The sequence below is a fragment of the Eumetopias jubatus genome, unplaced genomic scaffold, assembly GCF_037043125.1.
Source record: "Eumetopias jubatus isolate StellerSeaLion01/CBP00866 unplaced genomic scaffold, mEumJub1_p1.0 scaffold_14, whole genome shotgun sequence".
NCBI classification, from domain to species: domain Eukaryota; kingdom Metazoa; phylum Chordata; class Mammalia; order Carnivora; family Otariidae; genus Eumetopias; species Eumetopias jubatus.
Window position 1 is genome coordinate 34534324 of NW_028274820.1, and position 25796 is coordinate 34560119.

Sequence of the window (25796 nt, forward strand, 5' to 3'; positions counted from 1 at the left end):
AAACACAACTAAAAATTCCCTCTGTTGTAACAGTGTTTCTGAAATCATGAATAGCATTCATCAAATTTTTAAGTCAGCTAAACACGGGCCAAATTTTACACAACTGTTATAAATTTTCCTAAATGCACACTTCTGCTTTTGTTCTATTTAAGTGCCATACTTTACTAAAATATCTGAAAGTGGCTAATTTTGAAATATTGAAACTCAGTGTTTTGGAAGTTTAATTTATGAAGTGTCTTGTCACTTCAAATTAAAGTATAATTTTGATCTTGGTAATAATATATTCATGTGGTGTATTTTTCCAAGAAGCGTTTACAATCACTAATAGAATATATGAAATGCTATTTTTCAGTAGTAGCAACTCTGGATGTTGATAAAATTTTGTTCAAATGCTTTTGATTTTAAAAATAATATATTTCTGGGGCACCTGGGTGGCTCTGTCTGTTAAGCGTCTGCCTCAGACTCATGAGGATTGAGCCCCCAAGTCAGCAGGCTGTCTGCTTCTCCCTCCCCCTCTGCCCTCCCCTCCCCAGAACTCTGCCTCCCCACACCCTTATGTACTCTCTCTCTCTCTCTCTCTCAAAAAAAATAAATAAAATCTTTAAAAATAATGCATTTCTAATCAGATTATTTGCTTATCAAAGAGGAACTAATTATTGAGAAAATAACTAAAGTGGACTTAAAGAAATACTTATTTTTATAGTCTAGGAAATGAAAAATTTGAAAATAAGTTTTGCTCCAAAAATAAACATTTAGTTTATTTACGGAGATAAAGAAATCAAGAGTCAAATTAAAGGAGACGCTTGCACAGTCTTGACTAAAACCTATTTTTTTCTCAAGTACATACTCAGCTAAAACCTTAGTTTCCCAAGCCTTCCTGTGATTAGCAGTGCAGCATTTATCATGAGTTTCTCACAGTGCACTTAATAAACGGAGTTACACTTTTGAAAAAAAAAAAAACAGGATAAAAATATTTTAAAAGACAACTTACCAGTTTCACTTACAGAATCCCTCTGCCCCAGAACCAGGGAGTCTTTTTAGCGTGATTCAAATATGATGCTCTTTATTCTTGGAACATCCAGACATTCTTGACTGGACTATCTACATTTTCCTCATTTCTTTCCTCAGCAGTACCTCCATGCAAAGTAGAGAAAAGACCCCTAGTCTCCTATCTGCCTAATATTTTCTGAGGCATTATCGGGGAAACACTTGAAATAAAAAATTATTCAGCCTGTTGAGTTCAGAAAATTAGCTGTGCATTTAATAGCTTTGCGGGATCCAATTCAAGGAGAATATTCAGGGCTTGGTTTGTTAACAATGTCAGGCTTGATTCAGTGAGACTTCCCATAGGAAACTGGGAATGGTAAAGCTAAGTCGACCTCTTCATAGAAACGCTAGAAGTTATCCTGGAAGCAGCGGTAGTTTTGCATTTAGTGTTATATATTTATTATTGTCCATTAAATAAAACTGGTACTTTCCTCCAAATACCATTTATGTTTCTCCCACTACTACCTGCTTTCCTGTTTCCCCTGGATCTCATTATTTCTCTCTGTGAGGGCATCCCATGTGGTGTGTAAATATGGAGCTAATCACCTCCCTCATCTTGAACTAACAGAAACAGGGCTGTTTCTCTCGCTGCGGTTGGCAAACTTTCTGGAAAGGGTCAGACAGTAAGTAAAGTTTTGACTTTGCAAGTCGTGTGGTCTCTGTTGCAAAAACTTAACTCTGCCATTTTAGCTTGAAATTAGCCAGAGAGGAGATGTAAATAAAGGGGCATGGCTGTGTTTCAATATCACTTTATTTACAGAAACAGTGGAGAGCCAGGTTTGACCGAGGGGCTTTAGCTTGCTTACCTCTGCTTCTAACTCAATACCCAAGTAGTAAATCAATTTCGAATCTTTTAGTAGAATTGATACCTTTAAATATAGGCTTTTACGAGGATGGAGAAGAAAATGGGCTGGAAATTTCTCCATATCATGTTTCGCAGCCCAGGGGTTTAGAGCTCATAGTGAGGAATTTTATATCTGAAAGAAGCAGTGCCCTCAGTTGAACACTAACTGCAGCATCCCTTTTGTCAACATTTAGCAAATTTAGTAGAAGGGACGCTGTGTTTACCTAGTCAGTGTCCCTTCCACCCTCTCTCCTTACTAACAGAGCTTGGATTGATTTGAGGGGTGGCTGTAATCCTAGCTGAAAACCTGGATTCCCCATACTCCTGACTTAAAGGCTAATAGCATGTGATGTCCTTCTAGCAAATGATATGCAAATGAAGTCTACTTGGTGCAGCTTCCAAAAAGCTGTTGTGTATAGGACTTAAGAAAAGTACAGAGTCAGCTTTTGCCCTTAGCTCTTCTTTCTCCCTAGTTTTGATGTCTATATTTCTCGGGTATACTGCAGCCAGGATGATAAAGCCACATGTCTTAGTTGGAGGAAACTCAAAGCTGAAAGGAGATTGAGCTATGGTCTTTCTAGAGAAGGTGCAAGGACTGTGCTATATGCTTGAGTATAGATTCTTGGATTAGCTCAAATTAACCTGATTAGATTAAGCCACCGCAGACAAGTCTGATACACACAGCCCAACTGAACACTGGTATCTTTAGCTTTAAAATATCATCTCTATTTATTGTGTAAGAGTAACATGATCCAAAATTCAATTTTACACCAGAGTCTAATTTCATTAATGTCTCATTTCTGTTCCTGTCTCTGTTTTAAGAGTTTCTTCTCAAAGACAATTCCATTTCAAAATAGCATTTGGTTAGGAAATGAAGAAACCTTGAGAACACTTTCCCTGTACTGAGACAGTCTTCGTTTGCAGGTATGTTCAGAATTAAATAATTCTGCCTGCAATATTCTCAGCAGGTGTCACTGACCCTAAACTCAGGTATGAAAGAGTGGGAGGATGAAGTAGAAATGGAAAGAGCTTTTGAAAATCAATATAATGTGAGGCTGTACAAGAAACCGCAATATAAGGAGTTGCTCTTCAATAAGCAGTGGGATGGCGGGGTCAGAGGGCATCGGGTCAAGTTTTCCTAAGGAACTGGATGGGGAGCAGGTGACCATGAAGGAGTCGTCTAGCTGGGAAATAATGCTGCAGAGCAGATAACAGCCTGCTAAATAAAGACGGCATCATGACAGCAACCGCATAGTCTGCGGGAGGACAGAGCTTTGCCATGGGATTCTCATAACATTTCCTTTTTAGACTGTTAGGGCTCAGCACAAATCATTTACATCCTAAAACTTTCCCTGAAAGAATGTGATTGATTCTTTTGATCTTTAAAAATAAACAGATAGGGGCGCATGGGTGGCTCAGTCGGTTAGGTGTCTGCCTTCAGCTCAGGTCATGATCCCAAGGTCCTGAGATCAAGTCCTGCATCGGGCTCCCTGCTCGGTGGGGAGTCTGCTTCTCCCTCTCCCTCTGCCTGCCACTCTGCCTGTCAAGTAAATAAATAAAATCTTTAAAAAAATAAAATAAAATAAACATATAAAATAGTCCCTCAAGGCCTTGTTCTGGTCCGCATGATGCCAGAGATAGAAATGAACTTCACAAAAATATCCTTAACCCGTTTGATACCTTAACACATTAATCCTTTGAGGCACATTCTAACTCTACATTTTGACACTTGGAGGTGTTTCTAAAAGACAGAGATTTGTAAACTTTATTTGAACATTTTTATAGCATGAATAATACTTTTTAAAGATAAATTAGAAATAATTTACATACTAGACTAAAAAATGTCTGAAACATTCTGACACTCTCTACTTTTTCTCCACAGAAATAGTTGTAGCTTTGAGACCCTGTTACATGAGGAAAAAGTGTCTGGATTTTCCTAATCTAATTCTTGTGTTTCTTACATAGAGTTTATTCACCATGGTCTAGACTGTGATGGAATGCAAAATTATTTTTTGAGCTCTTATTAACTAATGATTAATCTAATCAGATGTTTACACAAGTCATAACCTTTAATTAATGAATTTCTACTTGCTCATTCCAGAAATGCTGGATTTCTCCAAACCTAGACATACTTTCTGCAGACACTTAATGGGAGTTAATACTATTCTAATATGGTGGGTGTGTTCTTATCATGCTGTGAACATGGAGAAGGGTGAGGATTAAAAGCTCCTTGAATTTTACTACTAAACCAGTTTGAAAAGCAATTTGCATTCACTCATCACCAAAGCACTTCCTTTGTAATGCTGCTAATGATTTCACAACCACCACTGGAGATATTGACCTTGCTATCTTGTTGGCTATATTCTTGCCTAATATAATGTGGCTCACAAAACTACTAAAAACTTTATGCCATGGTACAGAAAATAAATAAACCCTACTGTTAAAAATCCAATAAATGTTTGTGCCTTGTGTCACAGCTGACTCGAATCCTGACTCCAATAGCTAGAGGATGAACGGAACTTCTCAGAAGAAATGGGAAAACCAGAGCTGTCTGTTTGCTGTTTGAGGACTTCTCAGGGGATCCTGGGCCTTGGAAGGGGGTGGCATGGTGGCTTGTCAGGGGCATCTACCTTACCCACCAGAGTATATTCCCCTCCTAAGCCACAGAGGTACCTCAGGCTATTTGGGCTTATAAAGAAATGTCTTTTATATTAGCCACATTTTTAGGTTATTTTAGAATCTACAAACATCCCCAGACTCGCACCTAACAGTGGTGTCTTCAGACCTGGCCATATCTCTCCTGAATATTGGGCCTGGTCAGTGAAAGAGTCCAGAAATGAGCCCAACAAGGAATCTCTAGGTCCTGATTGTCACAGCACGGTGGGGTGGCCATAAGCAATTAGGTTTAGAGCCTAGCAATTCCTACTTCAGCAGGGGTATGAAGAATCTTCCAGATGCTGCTGTGAAGTATTTAACAGCATTTGTGAGGAAATGGATGGAGGCAGAGTATCAGCTCCAGGTTCATTTCTTCTCACCTATTTCTGGCTTTTGCTTGTGGCTCTGTTGGTCCTCAGAGGAGTACATTCAACCAAGGGAATATGCTCAGAAACATTCACTCTGCAACACAGCAGGGAGCTCATCCTGGTGAGTAGCCCAGACTGTATCTTCTCAGAAGATGGGATGCCTTAAAAGAATTTGGTTCATTTCACTATCTGTGTTTGTGTAGCTACGAGATCACATAAAAGACGAAACGCAAAAAAGCAGAAAATAAGGAAGGTCCCATTTCAACATGTAGAATTCTTCTGAGAAATAATAAAGACATTTTATATAATTTAATTCTTTTGTCTTGATCATATTGTTGTTCAAATTATGCCCTCTTCTGTGTTAGGTTATTGTTAATTATCTATAAATGTCTCCCAAATCATGTCGGTAAAAACATTTCTAAACAATGAACAATATCTAAGAACAGGGTTGACTTTTAATTTCACAAAATGAAACTATTATAAATGTCTAGAATTTTACATAAGCTCTTCTGACTTTTCCTTACTTTTATGAAGATCAGACATTCTGTTTTTAAGTCACAGTTCTTGGCTTGGTGTCTGCTTTGCTGTGGATCACACCATTTAGCCTTCTATGTTTGTTTCTTTGTCTCTAAACTGAGGTTAATAATTTTGACCTTTTGCATTGAGGTTTTGCTCCTCTGTGAAGAAAAACATGAATGCCAGCAAAGTACCCTGGGCTCTATAGATGAAAATGCAGGGATGGAAGAAATTATTCTGTTTAAGAGAGGAAAAGTGTAGATACACATGAGGAAATCTGTTTCACACGTGCCGTTCTGCTCCAGTGAGGGTGAACGGAGAGTGGTTACCAGCGTGGGCAGAGGCTCACATGCATGTTCTGACCGGTGTGCAATAATATTGGGGATATTACCATTCCAAGCACACAGAGATTCACTGACCTGATCAATTTGCCTCTTCATTTATCATATTCACGGCTGAATTCCACTTGCAATGCATGTGCCAAACATTCATGTTGGCAGGTAGAGAAATAAAGATTGCTTAGTTTGTGCTTTTAAAATGAAGCTGAGAAAAAAAATTAAATTCCAAATATTTCATAAATGTGTTTAAGCAACTATATCTCCATAAGCCTTATGTTACTTTTTGTTGAGAGCGAATAAAATGCATTGTGAAACTGGAGAAGATATGTGAGGACTGTTTTACTTCCTTTTAGCTTGACCCCTGCATCTGTCTTTTATTAAATTGCTTTTGATCTGGGCAAGGACCATGGCCTCTCTTCAGGACCAGGAAGACCATCTGTTCTGTACATTCTCTTTTAAATTCCTTTGCAAAATACAAGGACATGAACTAGTCCCCATTTCCCTCTAGGAAATACTTTTACCCTCTTTCCTGATTGAGATCCATTTTAGATAATAGTAATACCCAAGAGCAAACTTCAAATAAGATTTATCAAAGAAAAGTCTGCCAATAAATCATACATGAATCCAAAATTTATAATTTTCTTCAGTAGTGAAGACCATGGACTTACAGAAAGTACATGTTTCGATGAAACATTATAAACTGTTCAAGACAAGGGTGAGGAACATACCCAGCACATTTCCTTTTCCTGTCTTATGGTGAGCACTGTGAATTGTGTAAGACTGTTGAATCACAGACCTGTACCTCTGAAACAAATAATACATTATATGTTAAAAAAAAAAAAAAAAAGAAGAAGATAGCAGGAGGGAAAGAATGAAGGGGGGGGAATCGGAGGGGGAGACGAACCATGAGAGACGATGGACTCTGAAAAACAAACTGAGGGTTCTAGAGGGGAGGGGGGTGGGGGGATGGGTTAGCCTGGTGATGGGTATTAAGGAGGGCACGTTCCACATGGAGCACTGGGTGTTATACGCAAACAATGAATCATGGAACACTACATCAAAAATAATATGTAATGTATGATGATGAACATAACATAATAAAAAAAAGAAGGAAAAAAAAGAATATGGTGGAAATGATGCTATGTGACTTCCAAGGACATAGCTTCTGCTTGGCATTCCCCTTGAATTATTCATTCTGGGGTAAGCCAGTCACCATGTTATGAGGATACTCATATAGCCTTGTGAAAAGGAGTGAGCAAGCCACATTGAAAGGGGATCCCTTCAGTCTCAGTTGAGCTTCCAGAAGACTGCGGCTCCACCTGACATCTAGACCGAACCTTCGTGAGAAATCCTGAGCCAGCAACTGCTCAGCTAAGCTGCTCCTAACCTATAGAAACCTTGAGAGATAATAAATGTTTGTTGTGGTTTAAAAAAAAAAAAAAAGAAAGAAAGAAAAGAAAAGACTACACCTACCAGTTTTGTAAAATCCAGATGAAAGCTACTCAAACACTCTGTTTTCAGTAAGAATATCAATCAAGTGTTCTTTCTTAATAGCTCCCCATTGCCAGGTAAATCAAGGGCTTTTTATTTCTGCTGCTTCCCAAAGATCTATAAAATCTAATCATTCCTTTTTTTTACCTCTAAAAGTGATCATAGTTCATACCCATTGAGCATTTCCTATATATCAGGTGCCGTGCTAGTATCCAAACTGATACTAACTTTTACCTTTATCAACTCAAATAATAATTCCAAGAACTCTACATGGCAAATATGATAGTTTGCTAAGTTACAAATGTGTAAACTGAAGTTTGGGAAGATTGAGTAAACTTCTTAGAGACTCAAAGCTAGTGAGTGACAGAAACAATATACAAAGTCATATCTGACTGATTTCAGAATCCTTCTCTTAACCCCTACACTGTATTATCTATCATCCAACACCTCTGGACACCAGACACTTTGTTTTATTGCCCCCCTATTGTTAGGTGCTACTCTGTCTTTCTTACTCCCCATCCCAGGGAGGTTCAACTTCACCTGCTCTAACCTATTCACCCTGAGTCCCTGCTGATAAGCAATGATTATTGAGCTTTCTGCAGTTCTTTGTAAATATGTGAGGTAGCAACTTTTGTTTTTCTGAAATATATTTGTCTTGTGCTGTTCTCAATAAGAACTGATCTACTCTATACTGTCAAGGAACTTTTATTTATTTTCAACCGGTTTGTTTTCTGTTTAGACTAAGATTACTGACAATTATAGGACATGCCGTTTTTTTTAAATAAGTGGATTTTTATTAGAACGGGAGAAGAAAAGTAGAAACTTGGGAAAACCCAAGCTAAAATATGAGGTTGGCAAAATTTGACCCCCAGATTCTTGGAAGTCTTCCTTATCTGTCCAGTTCTCTTTTCATTAGACAAGTCAACTGTTGGAAAAGTCTTTTATTATAACAGGCATGATCACGTTGGTGTAACCAGTTCCAAAAGTATGGTATTTGCGATTAACATTCTGTTGTTTGGTAGAAGGTCATTGAAAACTCCTAATATAATTGTGGATTTAACTTTTTCTCTTTGCAGTTTTGTCCACTTTTGTTTTGTGTATTTTGAAGCTTTGTTATTAGGCATAGAAACATGTAGGCTTATTTTGTCATTCTGATTTATTTACTCCATATCATTATGAAATTCCCCTTTTTTTTATTCCTGCTAATAAATCTGCTCTAAAATTTACTCTGCTTGATAGTGACTGAGCCCCTCTAGCTTTCTTTTTCCTGCTGTTGACATGATATATCTTTTTATATTCTTTTAACCAATTGTATCTGTATTTTAAAATTTGTTTTTGTAGTTAACATATAGTTGGAGCTTACTTTTAAATCCAAACTGATACTAACTTTTAATTCCAGTGTTTAGACCACTTACATTTAATTTGATTAGTGATATGTTTAGATTTTAGTTGTTACCTTGTTATTTGTTTTGTAACTATCCCATCTATTTTACCTGCCTTTTTATTTTTTTTTCTGCCTTCTTTTGGATTGAGTAAATGCAGTGATTTCCTTTTATCTTCTTTGTTATCCTATTGGCTAAAACACTTTGTTTTATTATACTAATGGTTGCCATAGAGCATACTGTGCACTTCTTTACTGATCACAGTCTGCCTTCAACTGTTACTCTACTATTTCATGTATTGAGTAAGACCTTTCAACATATTTGTTTTTTCTCCCCTCTTGGGTTTTGTGCTATTGTTGTCAAACATTTTAATTATAAATTTGTTATAAATCCCCTAAAATGTAGCTATTTTTTTTGTTTAAATGGTCTAAATACATTCAAATACTAAGAAATAGGTCTTATTTATCCTGTAGTAACAATTTCTAGTGTTTATTCTTTTGTGCAGACACACATTTCTATCTGGTATTATTTTCCTTTTGCCCAGTGATATTCTTTAACATATTCTGTGGGTGTGCTCCTGATTTTTTCCAGTTTTTCTTGTCTTAAAATATTTTTATTTCATCTTCTTTATAAAAAAAAAGATATTTTGGGGAGCACCTGGGTGACTCAGTTGGTTAAGTGTCGGACTCTTGGTTTCGGCTCAGGGGATGATCTCAGGGTCAGGAGATTGATCCCCATGCCAGTATACATGATCAACACAGAGTCTGCTTGAGATTCTCTCCCTCTCTCTCTGCCCCTCCCCCTGCTCACGTGCTCTCTCGCTCTCTCTAAAATAAAATAAATAAAATCTTTAAAAAAAGATTTTCACTAAGTATAAAATTTTATTTTGGGAAGTTTTTAATTTTTGTCAAGAAATTTAAATATGTTGCTTCACTGTTTTCTCACTTGTATTGTTTCCAATAAGAATTCTTTTGCCATCCTACTCATTGATACTGTATAGCAATATGTCATTTCTCTTTAGAGGTTTTTATAAAAGTTCCACTTTTTTACTCATTTTTAAAAAAATTTGATAATAACAAGTCATGGTATAGTTTTCTCATGCTTGAGATTTTGGGGGGTATCTATGGGTTTTTGGTTTTCAGGAAATTTGGAAAATTTTCACCCATTATATTTGCAAATACTCCCTCTCCCTTTTTCAGAGACTCCAATTGCACCATTGTCCAGCTGATCGCCATCTTTTATCTACATTTTGAGCTCATAGGATATGGTTATAACTGTCCTATCGTCCTTTTCTGCCAATTCTAGCCTCTGTGTCAGTTCTGTATTGGTGTCAATTGACTATTTTCCTTTTTTTTTCTTTTTAAAGATTTTATTTATTTATTCATGGGAGACAGAGGGAGAGAGAGAGAGAGAGAAGCTGAGGGAGAAGCAGGCTCCCAAGGAGCAGGGAGCCCGATGCGGGACTCGATCCGAGGACCCTGGGATCACAACCTGAGCCGAAGGCAGACACTTAACCATTTGAGCCACCCAGGCGCCCGACTATTTTCCTCATTTTAGGCTGTACTTTCTTGATAATCTTTGCATGCCTGATAATCTTTGATTGGGTGTTAGATGTTATTAATTTTTCCTTGGTTTTGCTGAATATTTTTGTATTCATATAAATTTCTTTAAATTTGGTTCTGAAATGCAGTTAAGTTACTTGCAATCAGGTTTATACTTGGATTTCTTGCTTTCATGATTTGCTAGGCAAATCAAAAGTAGTGCTCAATCCACAGTAAATTATTCTCTACTGAAGCAAGGTTTTCCTGGATTCTTTTTTTTTTTTTTTTTAGGTAGATTTATGCCCAGTATGGAGCCCAACACAGGGCTTGTACTCACAACCCTGAGATCAAGACCTGATCTGAGATCAAGAGTCAGATACTTAACTGACTGAACCACCCAGATGCCCCAAGATTTCCCTGAATTCTAAACTCAATGTCCCATGAGTTTTTCCAGCTTCGTTGGTGAGAACAAGCGCTATTCCTGACCCTATTTGAATGCTAGGCGCTGCTGCCATTAATTCTTTCAGGTGGCCCTTTCCTTGGCTTTGAGTAGTTTTTTTCACGCAATTCAGCCTGCTGAAAATTTGAGGGGATCCCTCTTTAGATCTCTGGGGTTTTTCTCTGTGCAATCTTGAGCACTCAGCATTTGCTAAGCCAAATCTGTGGCTAGATGTTTTTAAACAAAATCTCTTCCAGTTTTTTGTGTTCCTTAAACACAGTTTAACTTTGCTGACTTCCTTAACACAACAAATCTCTACCACCCCAGTCAGTCTTAACTTTTCCTCTATGCTTCAAACACATCTTGTGTCCACCCCTATTGAGAAACTCAATACCATCTTATAAAAATATCTATTCACTTGTCTGTCTTCCTTGAAGGGAAAATTATTGATTTAACAGTTAGATGTCCCTATTATATAGTAGTAGTTAACAGCATGTATTGTTGGGTAAATAAGACAGAATTCTCAATCATTTTTGTAACTCAGAGCTAGCAGTGCAGTTTGGGAATCTGGGATGCTCATGAAAGAAACAGAGGCATACCTGGAGGTTTCAAAGGAGATTCCAGTCAAGTGTCAGTTGTGAGCAAATGAATACATTTCCTCTCCTAGGCTATTGAGGTTTTACATACGAGTAATATCAAATATTAAATAAATATAATATAGAGTGTTTATGTGGGCTCTTAGACTGTGTAGAACAATTTCCAAAAGATCTTTGCTCATAAGGCAAGCTTTTACTTCAAAAACTAGATTATTCTGTATAGGGAGGCTAAGGAAGTGTGAGTAGGACGGTAGGTAGGATTGGAGATTTTTTTTAAGATTTTATTTATTTATTCATGAGAGACAGGGGGAGAGAGAGAGAGAGAGAGAGAGAGAGAGAAAAACAGAGGAAGAAGCAGGGAGCCCGATGCGGGACTCGATCCCAGGACCCTGGGATCATGACTTGAGCTGAAGGCAGACGCTTAACCATCTGAGCCACCCAGGCGCCCCAGTAGGATTAGAGATTTTAAAAGCCTTTCCCTTCTGACCATGGCTGTCTCTTAAGGCCTAGACACTCTGCTGCTTATCAGCTCTAGAAAACTGTTGATCATTTTTTGTTTTGTTTTGTTTTGCTTTGTTTTTTTACACATGGGCTGTAATTTTATTTCTTGAAATTTTCTGCTATTTAAAATCCTCTAAAGCTCTTGTCAAAAATTGAATCCATGTCTTTCTCTGATTGACTTATTTTGCTCAGCATAATACCCTCCAGTTCCATCCACATCATTGCAAAGTATCATATGACCTCACTGATATGAGGAATTCTTAATCTCAGGAAACAAACTGAGGGTTGCTGGAGTGGTGGGGGGTGGGAGGGAGGGGGTGGCTGGGTGATAGACATTGGGGAGGGTATGTGCTATGGTGAGCGCTGTGAATTGTGCAAGACTGTTGAATCACAGACCTGTACCTCTGAAACAAATAATACATTATATGTTAAGAAAAAAAAAAAAGAAGAAGAAGATAGCAGGAGGGGAAGAATGAAGGGAGAGAAATCGCAGCGGGAGACAAACCATGAGAGACTATGGACTCTGAGAAACAAACTGAGGGTTCTAGAGGGGAGGGGGCGGGGGAATGGGTTAGCCTGGTGATGGGTATTAAAGACGGCACGTTTTGCGTGGAGCACTGGGTGTTATACGCAAACAATGAATCATGGAACACTACATCAAAAACTAATGATGTAATGTATGGTGATTAACATAACATAATTAAAAAAAATTGAATCCATATTGACTCCACTGTTCCCCCTTTGGCCGTTTCTAGTTCTGTGAAACTCTTTTTTTTTTTTAAGATTTATTTACTTATTTGAGAGAGAGAGAGTGAGAGAGCCGGGGGGAGAGGCAGAGGGAAAGAGAAACTCAAGCAGACTCAAGCAGAGCCCATAGGGCTTGATCTCACGACCCTGAGATCATGAACTGAGCTGAAGCCAAGAGTCGGATGCTTAACCGACTAAGCCACCCAGGCACCCCTTGTTCTCTGTGCTTAGAATATCCTCTCTTTGAAAAGTTGGTCGTGCCTCCCTTTTCAAATACTTAGCCCAGATGTGGTTATCTGGCCACCATCTCCCATAAGCATGTCCCCTTTCAGGAAAAAGCTGATGATCATTAAAGTTTGGGGCTCTTGTTTTATGGGGGGCAATAGTCCAGTACTGCATTATGACCTCACTGGAGAGCTATGTGGTTTTTGCCATTCATGGGAAATATCTTCTCTACCTGATTTGGAAAATGAGAACAAATTGAATGGATATAGATTTCAGACAGTTTGAAATCATTTTGTATGGGTTAAGAGAGACTAATCTTCAAATATCTTCTCAATTCAGGATTAAGTGCCAAGCTTCAAGATGCTCATTTGATTGTGGCTGTTTCTCAATGTGTTCAATATCATTAGGTGTGCTTAGTGGCCAATTCTGAAGTAGAAATCCAAACAGGTAATGAGCAACATCCAATTTGCATATAAGCCAATGTTTTTAGAGAAAAGATTAATTAAAAGAAGTGGTAGGTTAATTTAAATCAAGCAAGGCCAAGCATCTATCCTGAGTTTAAATCCCTGACCCATTTTTATCCTCCTGGATAGAAACTAGGAATCTGCATTGAATAAATACCTCCACCAGGAAAAAATGAGTTAAGAATCATATTTAGAGCTTTGAACTAAATCTTTCACAATATAACAGAAGCTCTTAAATGAAACAAGCTCATTTCACCAAGTATATTTAATAGCATCAATTTTCATGAAGAAGAGTAAGTATGTTTTACAAGTTAGAGGGCTGTGGGCAATGTTGAGAGGTAAGGGCACCCTATAACCTCCTTTCCCTTCACCCATTCATGTATCACACATTTTTTGACTTATGTTTTCACAGGCACATAAATGATTGCAGATATGTAGCCAGGGTGGTCCCAGCAAGAACTAGGGTTCAGCTTCGCAGCACACTTCTGTAGTGATTGTGACAAGCTTTGATAAATAAGCCAGTTGACAACTACATTTATCTTGGAGAAGAGAATAACATCAATGGAAAAGGCACTTTTTTACTCTGTCCATCCAGAAAGTTACCTCTGCACCCAGGACAAAGTTTAATAAGGAGCCTTATGGATGGAAAAAATATTATTTATAGTACCCTTTCTGTTTTTCTTCTCTGTCCATAGAGACTGAAGGAATTAAAGCAACGGGAATTTGCTCGAAACGTAGCTTCCAAGTCATGGAAAGATGAGAAGAAACAAGAAAAAGCACTTAAACGGCTTCATCAGCTGGCCGAGTTAAGACAACAGTCTGAATGGTAAGAATTAGAGGTATCTCAGATGGTTCAAAACTCTCTTCAATCATCGGGGAAATGTCAAAGAAAGATTTACTTGATTCATTGTTACAATGTAAACAAATTAATCGAAACACACATTTGAGAGCAAATGGTTCTAGTAGTTAAAGGTTCATAAGTTAGTTCCTTTGGTATCTGACTTTTTTCTTTCCCAATATTGTTAATTTTATGTGCTCTTTAATGAAATGATCTAAGAATGATTCTAATATACTGGCACTTATTCTATCCAGTTGATTTAAATGGACGCATTTAGCTCTTTAGTAATTATTTTAAGTTTATAATAATAATTTAAAAAACCACAAAGAACAGTGCATCTTTTTGGGGAGGAAATAAATCTGTACGTTTCCCTCTACACACTTGAATCTGAAATAAATAGCACTATCATTGTCCAGGTGACAAAAGAAGATGTAATTAATGCAGTTAAATTTACCACACCATGCCATTTAAATTGATAATTATAACACATGTTATACTAATACATCCTTGTAGCTGAAAAATAGCTGTTTTACATAAGCTTGGAACTGCTGAATGTTTCAAAGTGAGGAGATTGTTACCTGGAACTCAATTAAATTTGCAGGTTGTGATTTGTGTTCATATGAATCATGATGTAGAACACCTAACGTAGCTAATTAATGCAGTTGACAGCAACCTGGTGAATTGTGAAATTTATAGCCCTGTGCCACAATTCAAACCCCTGTTGTTGAAATGAAAAACAAGATGCAAGAAGTTTGGGAATGAATGACTCATATTATTGAGTGTCATAAAATATTAGAGCTCACATTTCATTCTAAGAAAATATTTATTTTAAGGATCAATTTACGAGTAAAAACACAGTATTCACCTTACATATGTCCATGTATTTGTATTTGTACCACTATCTTAGACTAATTTAATTAACTTATCAAAATACATAAAAGATAATCATGCAAAAATTAAGTGAGAAATTTGGTATAAAGAAAAAATAAAGTTTGAAAAAATACCATGTCCAGAGGTGAGGTCAATATAAAAAATGCATGCTCTGAGGTCCTCTACAATCATAGAAACAGGACACACAACTGGTACTGAGCTTTGTACCTGCCAACACACTGAGGATCTTATGCTATTCGAACACACTGTCAATATGATGCCAGATCATCCTTGTCAAAACAGGACTCAGAAGAAAAAGTCTAATGATAATTGTGGTAGCATGAAGGAAAAAAATCTGAGGAATATGTTAATTCTTGGATGACCTATTATGGTATTATAAGGTTTTAAAAAAGAGGCAAACCTCACTATAGAGAGACAACTTTTAGGTAGGTCCTTTAAAAACACATGACAAAAAAATCTGAGTAGACTTAATACACATAATTTTGGTTATTTTATTAGTAGAAAGTTGTCACACTTCTGCACTTCTACTTACCCATTCCATATTTTCCTCTGGGAGAAATAATGGTGGTGATGGTTATGATGCTTTTGTTTACAAGTGCTGAGTTTACAAAGCTACTCATGAAGTATCTTCCAAATTAAAACAAATTAAAAGATCTACTCGATGGGGGTTGAGCTGAAAATCATATTAACTAAAAAAAACCCCACATACTTTATAGAATAGACATAGTCTCCAGGTTCTTTTTTTTTTTTTTTCTTTTCACGTTGTTAGGGAAGTGATAGGTGTTTAGCTTTCCACATACAAAACTCGGAACGAGGAAAATTATTGCATTCTTTTCTGCTACCTGCCATCTGCCCTCCAGCCAATTGTTCTTTTTGCTTAAGCAGCCTCATGGCCTAAGGGAAGTCACTTAATAGAATTATTTAATATTTCCATCTTGGAAGCTGAATTGAAAAATGAAAGTAAGAAATAAAATGAAAAAGAAAAAAAGATCATCTGTATTACTACCCCCCTCCTGAACAACCTTCCTCTGTCCATTATTCTCATTACAAAGACTTCTAAGTAGGGTGATGCAGATAACAAGAAAATTCTTCTGTGGTCCATTAGATAAAAGAGGAGAATTTACTAGTAATAAGAATATTCGAATTAGACTGATGGAAAAAAATGATGCAGGAAACTTGTAATGGATCTTATAAAGGGCAGTCAACTTTGGCCATCTCTTGAGTAATTCAACACAACCTGGTTCCTCAGCAAGCCTAGTTATTGTATGGAGGTGGAGAGTCATTTTGTTTGTAAATTTCTACTATGTATGAATTTAAGTATAGTGTATATTGATATGGACATTTTTCCAAATTTCAAAAATTATAGGACCATTGACTCTGAGAAGATGGAATTTCTTATATAAGAGCTGAATAATGTGGGACATTAGGATATTATATCATTTAAAGAAATTATGTTGTTTTGCTATGTCTTGTTTCCTCTTTGGAAAGTATACTTTTTCACAGAAGATAATTAAATTGTGCATGTGTTTAGTTGCCAAGAATTAGAATTTTGGGAGAGCTACTAGAATGGACGATCCATTCATAAGAACGAAGAGGTACCTGTATAGTCACTTTTTTATTATAAATAAAAACAATTAGGTAAAAAATACAGAAAGAAACTAGAGAACGTTCTAGGAAAAGGAGTAAAATCATAAATAAGGTATAACTATAAAAATTAAACCTTTAATTATGTTAAAAGGCATAAACTTCTATTGAAATAATAGAATTGAAAACCACAAAGATAGAAAAATAGGATTTTTCCAAAGTAATAAAAATAAACTAGATTTAAGATAAGGGAAATTAAAGTTTAGAAAGCAATGAGATAAAGAGTTTAAAGCATAAACATTAGTGGTAGAAAAGATTAATAATGAGGGTAAAATGCTAAAGCTTTTGAAAAATATAATCATGAATGTAGATTGGATTATAAAGTGAGAACAAGAAGTAAGGACAAGAAGAGCCAAATATAATATGAAAACAAGAGGAAAGAGGATTAAAAATATTTAAAAGAATATAAAAGAAAGGTGCTTACACATTAAAGAGATAAATGGTAAAATAAAACAGCAATACAGAAAAGAACATGAAGACTAACATAAATCAGAGCAAGAAAAGATGCAAAACAGTGCCAGGATAATAAGCAAAAATATTATTAAGGGAAAAACAGAGACAGATAATATAAAAATAGTAAAATATCTGAGTCATAATGGAATCATGAGATGCAGAATGATAATATTCATGTACCAGGCTTTTGAAATAATTTCTGCTAAATGCAGATAGTAGCAGATTAATTGACGTTCCTAGAGAAGGTAACTTAGCAGAAATATAGCTCCTACTTAATCTAAAGTGTCTCTTTGGCCCTGAGGCAAAATCCAGAGCTACAGATGTCTCTGGTCCTCATTCTTCCAACCCCAGACTGCAGGCACTTTAAAAGGCCAATAACTGTAATTAATCTCTGTGCTTTCTATTTCCCTTTATGTTTGAAAGAAATATTTAAAAGCTATCTTAGACTGTTCCTTCCCTTCCTTTTTTGAAGTTTTTATTTAAATTCTAGTTAGTTAACATATAGTGTAGTATTGGTTTCAGCAGGAGAATTTAGTGATTCGTCACGTACATCGAACCTCCAGCGCTCATGATAACACCTGCCCTATCTTAGTGTGTTTCTTCCCATTCTCACATTAAATATGCCTAAATACCCTCTCTAAAAAGCATTTTAAAAATGATCCAAAAAAAAAAGAAGATTAATGTGATGAGCAAGAAGCAAGTTTTCATTATGAAACAGTTACTGGAAATGTTCAAAAATTTATTTTCCACGAGACTCAAGAGAACGCTGTAATTCTAAAGCTATAGCCATTAGTTTATGAAGGGGGAACAATCTGAAAGTATTAAAGAGTGAATGGCGTCTGAAAGTATTGTAAATTAAAATCCATATGGGCATAGTAAATGACTGGTTGGATATTGTAAAAAATGAATTGGTAAAATAGAAATTAAAAGCAAGAAATTCTTTCTGAATGAGAGAAATACACTAAAGACACTAAGGTAGTGAGATAAATAAGATCTAAAAGATATATTCAGGAGAGCCAATACACTTAACATATAAATTCCCAGATGAAAAACTAAGCAGAGAAGAAGCAATAATCAGAGAAATCAGAAGAAACTATAACTGAACAGAAGAAGTTGAATTGAAAGGGCCCAGCAGTACTAGCAAAAATTAACCCAAAGAAATCAATGTGTAACTATGGTCTGGTAAAATGTGATGCATGTATAGATGTATAATATATAAATATAATAAAAATAGATCCTAGATAATAAATACAATAAAAATACATTATAGATTGGAATTATAATAAACGTATATACATAAGTGAAAAGGAAAATTGCAAAATCATACAAGTGCACCAGTGGACTCATTTCAAAAATGAATAAAAGGAGGCTAATTAAGTATTTTTCTACAATATTAAACCTGTAAACACGATGAAGCAAAGTATATGGAATTTGGTGGACAAAAAGAATGTTACCCCAGAGTTCTACACTGATTGGCCAAATAGTCATAAGTGAAGGGAACAAGAAAAACTTCTTAGATAAGGGCTCAGAAAATACACCTCTCCATTAGAATTGAAGCTACATGTGGAAAAGATATCACTTGTTTTGGTATTGTATACTCAGGTAACAAATGGCTGAATAAAAATAAGATAAAAACCTAAACTAGAAAAAAGCAAACAGACACACATCCAAGCATGTAGGAAAAGAAAAGGAAAAAGAAAGCCAAGTCAAAGCAAAAGATCAGACAAATGGTGTGATTTGTGTTGCCCGCCCCCCAGGAAGGTCAATGTGGTTTTAAAGTGGAACATTAAAGAGACAATTTCAATCTAAAGAGTTTCATCTCTTATGTGTACGGTTGTTCCCAGTTTTCTGATTGAATTACTAATTTAAACTCCGCAGAATGAATAATCTTTACAAAGCTGTTAAAAGATGAAACATATATATGCATAAAAGGTAGAATGAAAGTATTTTGTTGAGGAAGATGAAAAAGAAAAGGTTTCAAAATAATTGAAGCTATGGAGATGGCTTGTAGATGTGTGTTACTTTATTATGCATTTGTTATAATTGGTCAAAATAGTGACCAGTCATGAAGAACTAGCCACACTGTTTCAAAGGGAGACAAACAGGAAGGAATTTTAAAACTGAGGCAACAAAAATTCTAAACTGGTAGCTCTTATCCAAAAAGGCAAATGAAATAAATATTTTTATGCTTGGGAAATGACTTTTAAGTCCATTTAATTCCTTATTTAATGTGAAGTCACCGATTGAAAAACTTTGTGAAAGAATGTTAAATCTATATTCCAAAAAAAAATGATAGGTTCTGCAGGACATCTATTGGGATGTAAATGCAACACTTTATTCTTTTGCAGCACTAGCGTAAGACATTCACTTGCTATTGCTTCTTGCTAATTTCAAAATTAGAGGAAAAAATGAAACAAGATGAAACCAGAGAGGGAGACAAACCATAAGAGACTCTTAATCTCAGGAAACAAACTGAGGGTTGCTGGAGTGGTGGGGGCTGGGAGGGATGGGGTGGCTGGGTAATGGACATTGGGGAGGGTATGTGCTATGGTGAGCACTGTGAATTGCATAAGACTGATGACTCACAGACCTGTACCCCTGAAACAAATAATACATTATATGTCAATAAAAATTAAAAAAAAGAACACACTTTCGTGATGCATTTTAGAAAGCCACTATGAAACATAGGTGTACTGAGTTGTATAAACACAATGAAATGGTTATATTACAATAGACATAGTTTCATAAAATAGCAGAACTCATCATAGAAACACTAAACAATGTTCGCATATAGATAAGATTTCAAATCCAATGTCTTAATCATTTAAATATTTATTGTATTTACAGTGTTTCTGGAAATGGACCAGCATACAAAACTCCCAGGGTAGCCATAGAAAAGCAACTTCAGCAAGGAATTTTCCCAGTTAAGAATGGCAGAAAAGTATCGTGCATGAAGAGCGCTCTTCTCCTTAAAGGAAAGAATCTGCCCAGAAGCATTTCCGATAAACAGCGGTCCACCATGCAAAACCGACACCAGTTACAAATGGACAGACGTTATTTGTTTGGAAATCGGGTACCACAAGCCTCTTCGGATCTCAGCAATGCAAACCACAGGACAGGAGTATCATTTTCTTTTTCCAAAAAAGTGCATCTGAAATTAGAATCTTCAGCCTCTGTTTTCAGTGAGAACACAGAGGAAACCCACGATTGTAGCAAGTCACCCATCTATAAAGCAAAACAAACTGCGGAGAAATGCAAGTGCCGCAGGTTTGCAAATGAGGATACACATCTCACTAAGGAAAAAGATATAAACATCACCCCAAGCCATCTGGAAAGTGTCTTGCACAATACCTTCTCTATAAGCTCTCAAATCTTGCAAGACAAAGATGACTCTATTGATGAAACACTAGAAGATTCGACTGGCATTCATGCTTCATTCTCTAAATCTGATATTCATCTTTCAGATGTGGATTTTACTCCTTGCAGCAGAGAAAAAGAAACTAGAAGTACAGTGAAGAACACTTCAGAAAACTGCATTCATCACTCCTGCCAAGCAAATCCTTCCTCCAGCCCACCAAATATTTACAAGCACAGTGATGCCAGGATATTTGAATGTCTGGATGAGTTTCCATCACTGGAGCCAAGAAAGCAAAACACTACAGTGCATCTGAATCCCAATTCCAGAATGGAGAAGAGAGAAGAATCTTTAGATGAAACAGAAAGAGTTAGCAGAAATGTACAGAGGCTTGTAAGAGATGCATGTCCCCATGATGTGAAGTCGAAACCATTGCCTTTTCTCCACGTACAAAGTAAGGATGGCCACACCACCCTCCAGTGGCCTACGGAACTTCTGCTCTTCACGAAAACAGAGCCCTGCATCTCTTATGGATGCAACCCATTGTATTTTGATTTTAAGCTTTCTCGGAATGCAAAGAGTGACCACGATTCAGAGGGCCTAAAAACAGAATTGATGAAGGAGCCCTCAGAAATGAAGACAACAATAGAGAGCCAAGTCTCAGGTTTAATTGAAGACCAACAAAAATTGATCCAAGAAGATGATCAATCTCTGAAACCAAAGATGATGATAGCTAATCCAGATTGGGAAAATTTCCAGAGAAAATCTAATTTGGGCTACAATGATTCTGAGCCAAATATGAGTCAACATAATTTTAGTGCAAGTGATTTGGAAATGAAAAATCCTGAAGTGCCTGCTTACCTTGATATCCCTCTAAAGAATTGTGTAGAAAACAACAATAATAGTGATAATGAACTTAAGGAATCTTCAAGGGCCCATTGGCAAAGCTGCCAGAGGGTCATCCTAAATGATGCAAATGAGAGCCTAGCTTTTTCTCCTTGCATCTCGAGGACTAAGAAACCAAAACTGATTCCTTGTGATCCTCATTCAGATTTTGAAGATGGAAATCAGTTCACCTGGAATTCGAGTCCTTACGCAGTAAGGGGTCACAGTGATCACGGGAAGGACGTCAGTGTAATTTTGAATAGTAACCACATCAGCATGGCCAGCGGGGCTTCCGGATGTAGAAACAAGAGAGATTCTCCAAACTTGTCTCTGAATAGACTTTCTAGCCCTTCAGACACGTGCTCTGGCAGTACATCCAGCCTGAGAAGTACTTGTTCAAGTGCTCAGTCCGGGAGTGATGGCAGAGGTGATTTGCTCTTCTTTTGTAAAAGAGAACACAGTTCCGTTGAAAGGCACAAAGGGAGACAGCAAACACACAACTGCCCCTGCCCGTCTGAGGAGATGGTCAAGGGTACCTGCCTGCCATCTGAAATACCGAGAGATCAGAACTGCAGATCGTGGGAATCGGCTAAGAATGAAAAACACTCCACTCATAGATACGGCCGCTGCAGACAAAGATCTAAACTGGGCAAACATCAACAGCAGTTTTCAGGGGCCAAATCCAGGAGAATCCCCCACTATGATTCTAGCTCACAGGTGTCCTGTCCCGGGAACAATGAAAAGCCACCAAACTGCCAGGGACCTCGGCACCGCAGATGGGGCTCTTACTCAGGAGGGAGTATTTATTGCTTAAATAAAAGTGCAAGAAGTCAAGAGTCTTTGGACAGCCCTCATATCTGTGACCTGGGAAAAGGAAAATCCATGCAGTATAACTCTGGGAACATCAGCTGCCTTCTGAGGAACTGTTCCAGCAGCCCTTCTGAAACCACGGAGTTGACAGAAGGAGAGAGGACTCCCCTGACAGCCAAACGTCTTTTAGAAAGAGTGCAAGCCAAGAGGTGTCAGGAACAATCAACCAATTTTGAGGTCTCTTCAAAGAACCGTAAAAATGAATCAGAGGCTCATTCACAAATTCAATGCACAATTCAGTTCACACCACTGGGCTGTCACCGACAAACATTGCCCTTGTCTGAAAAAACACAGAACACAAGTAAGAAAGGGAATGATCAAGGCGGTGCGATTCAAAGGACTCTAGAGAAAGACCAAGTCAAAAGTTCACAGACAAATAATGTCACCGTTTTAGGAGGTCCTGATTGTGATAACCATCTTTCTAAGGGTCTAATTCATGTAGTAGTGGATTCTCAGTCACCAAACATGAAAAAGAACCCAACAACAAAAGAACAAGTAAAACCTGTAATTAGCGAAGTCCAACATTTTACTCAAAGCCGTGACCCAGTACCAAATGATTTCCCTGGTGCTTTTTCATCTAACAGATATACCGGTGTTACTGATTCAACAGAGACCAAAGAGTACCAAATAAATCTAGACTTGCGGGATGTGAGCATGCCTATGAATCATGGAGAGGGGGACATAAACTCTTACTCTGACAGAACGATGCATAAGCATGACAAAGTAGAAGATGAATCAGAAGTGTGCCATAAATCAAGCTCGCCCCCTTTAATTCAACAGCCAATCACATTTTCTCCAGAAGAAATGGATAAATACAAGCTCCTACAGCTACAAGCCCAGCAGCACATGCAGAAACAGCTCCTACCGAAGCATCTTCGAGTTTTGCCTGCTTCGGGGCCGGCTGCCTTCTCCCCGGCCTCGGCCATGCAGACGGTCCCGGTTCACCAGCACACATCAATCACCACCATCCACCACACGTTCCTGCAGCATTTTGCTGTTTCCGCTTCCTTAAATTCCCATGGCAGTCCCCTCCCTGTAGCTCATCTGCATCCTCTTTCCCAGCCACATTTTACTCCATTCACGTTTTCCCCTCTGACTCCCACCATCCTGCCGGCGCACCCCACTTTCTTAGCGGGCCATCCCCTGCATTTGGTCACCGCTGCCCCCTTCCACCCACCTCACATCACACTTCAGCCCCTGCCCTCCGCGACATTGATCCCCGCATTGTTTGGCCCTCACTTAAACCCAGCCACAGCTTCTATCATCCACTTGAACCCTTTAATTCAACCGGTGTTTCAAGGTCAAGATCTTTGCCATCATTCTTGCTCCAGTCAGATGCAACCGTTAAACGGAGTGAAAGAGGCCTTAAATGTATCATCAGCGCACTTGAACTAATAGGTGTCAAAGCCCCTCTTGCGGATAAATAAAACACATTGTCACTACCTACAAAAATGATATCTTTAAAGTGGTCTATCTGATTAAGATTTTAAATATTGGTGCCAATTCAAAATGTTTCCAGTATATGAATACGAACTGAATTGCCAATATCAAAATAGGAGCATTTTAAGAATTTCTTTTAACTCACATAAATAACAGAACAAATTTAAAATAACTTTGTGGAAAGGTAAAGGGGAACGTGTTAAAGGTGTGTTTGGATGAGTTCTCACATAATGTTATAAAATGGTAACAGAAAACATTTGGGCAGATCACTGATACTACAAAGAAAATCAAATGGAAAATAATGTTGTATGTTCTAGGTGTTTGTTGAGTGCGTGAATGAATAGATCGCACAATTGGTTTTATGCATCAGAGAATAACAAGATCAGTGAAATAAACTGCTTATTAAAAATAATTCCAATGATTAACTACTAAGCTTTCAATCAATATAATCTGTTTCGATCAAAATAATTTATATTTTCATAGGAAATAAGAGATGGCAAGAAATTTTCTGATTAATTCAAGTTGAAAATTACTCTTCAATGAAAAACAATCTTTACACAGATTGTATCATTGAGTTTCTGTGAAAAGTTGGATTATCTTCTTTTCACACACATCTATGTTAAGAGAATTTTGTAACTGTAAGAATCACCAACATCTAAAATTAAGACTATTTAATTTTTGTATAAGAAAACATATATAAGCTATCATTAGTATTTGATAATGCAAAATAAAAAAGTAAAATATACTCAATACTATTTTGAGTATATTGCTTAATCTTTCAAACATTACAGGGATTAAAATACTAAGTTTTCTTTATTCTGTACTCAAGAAATCTTACTGTGTTCAGCCAATATTATGTATAAGGAGAGAGATGAAGGTTTGGAAGTGTCAGAATTTTTACATGATATTTATCGAGAAAATCTTATAAATTATTTTGTGTATTTTACTCAATTGTAATAGATATCAGTAAAACACAGTGAATGGTGGTGAATAAAATCACCATTCATGTGATTTTGCAAATGATCTTAAACATTTATTCAAAATGTTTCCTGGCCCACAGAATCCACATTTCTTACATCAGTATTCTAAATGGCTCTCCAATTATTATTTTATATTCATAAAATGAAAGAAAAACTCATATGACTGCACATTTCCTATGAGTTTCAGAGAAAATCAACTAAGCAGAAATGGAGTGATCAGCCAACTACTGCATGTATGATGATGTCAACGCTTCTGTTAAATGAGATGGGCATCTTATTCAGCCTGGGTTTCACAGAGAAGAGAACCATCCTCACTGAAGTACTATAGTGCATCAGGCAGAGTCAGGCTAAGCACCTGCTCTGTTATTTCACTTAATCTTCACAAATGTATTTTGAGATCAATGTTATCATTCCTCTGTACAGACGAGGAAAATGAAGTTGAAAGGATAAATTCTTAATACTTGGTAAATGATAGGAAAGGATATCTTTGATACTGGGGAGAGAGACAGATAGGCAGAGACAGAGAAAGGAGATAACATGATTTTGAAATTGTAACATAAGGAAAATATGTAGTTTCCTAGATATCATCAGAAAGTTGCAGGATGGGGATTTTGACTGAGATATGTCAGTAAGAATGTCTAATGTCTGAAAAGAATCAAAAAAATGGAGGAAAGGCATCAAAAAGCAAAAATAAAAGCCCTCTATATTTGCATGGAACTTCATAAAAATCATTATAAAAGAACATTAACACTGGGTGAATCCAATAGAAGTGAAATAAACAGAATGTTTATTATGAAAAATAAATGACAAATGGACCAGCAGATTAAAAAAAATAATGTGGATGACAATTTCCTAAAACAGATTACACAGCTGATATAGAGCCAAGACAAAGTAATTATGGGAACAGACTAAAAGTCCTATTATGAAAAAGAAAGTACCTGATTAATTTTTATAATTGTCTTTGTGACAATTTAATCTCTCCAAAGTTAGACCAGAGAACCTCTATTGGGCACTTCATTTTGACTAACAAGGACAGATTGATATGAGTTGATGGCATGGAAATGACTGTCTTGTATTATCAGTGATGACAGTGTTCACTGGCTATACTATCTTGGACTATGGGAAAGCAGACTTCACCATTTAAATAAGAGATAACTTGTACCATAGAGTGAGAAGTTATAAGTCGTGTCATCACATGAAGAAAGCTACAATTATAAAACATTTCAATAAGGAGAAAAACAGTCCTTTAAACAATCCAATATAAACTGAATGGGGAAGACATTCAG

The 25796-nt window shown here is 36.9% G+C and overlaps 1 protein-coding gene across 1 annotated transcript in view; it reads left to right on the forward strand.

The window, feature by feature from the left end:
- ZNF804B (zinc finger protein 804B) overlaps positions 1–23485 on the forward strand; it is a 544169-nt gene extending 520684 nt beyond the window's left edge. The window contains exons 3-4 of the mRNA XM_028120064.2: positions 13850–13980; positions 19828–23485. Coding sequence (XP_027975865.2) covers positions 13850–13980; positions 19828–23485 — 3789 coding nt within the window. The remainder of the gene's footprint in view (positions 1–13849; positions 13981–19827) is intronic.
- The last annotated feature ends 2311 nt before the right edge of the window (positions 23486–25796 follow it).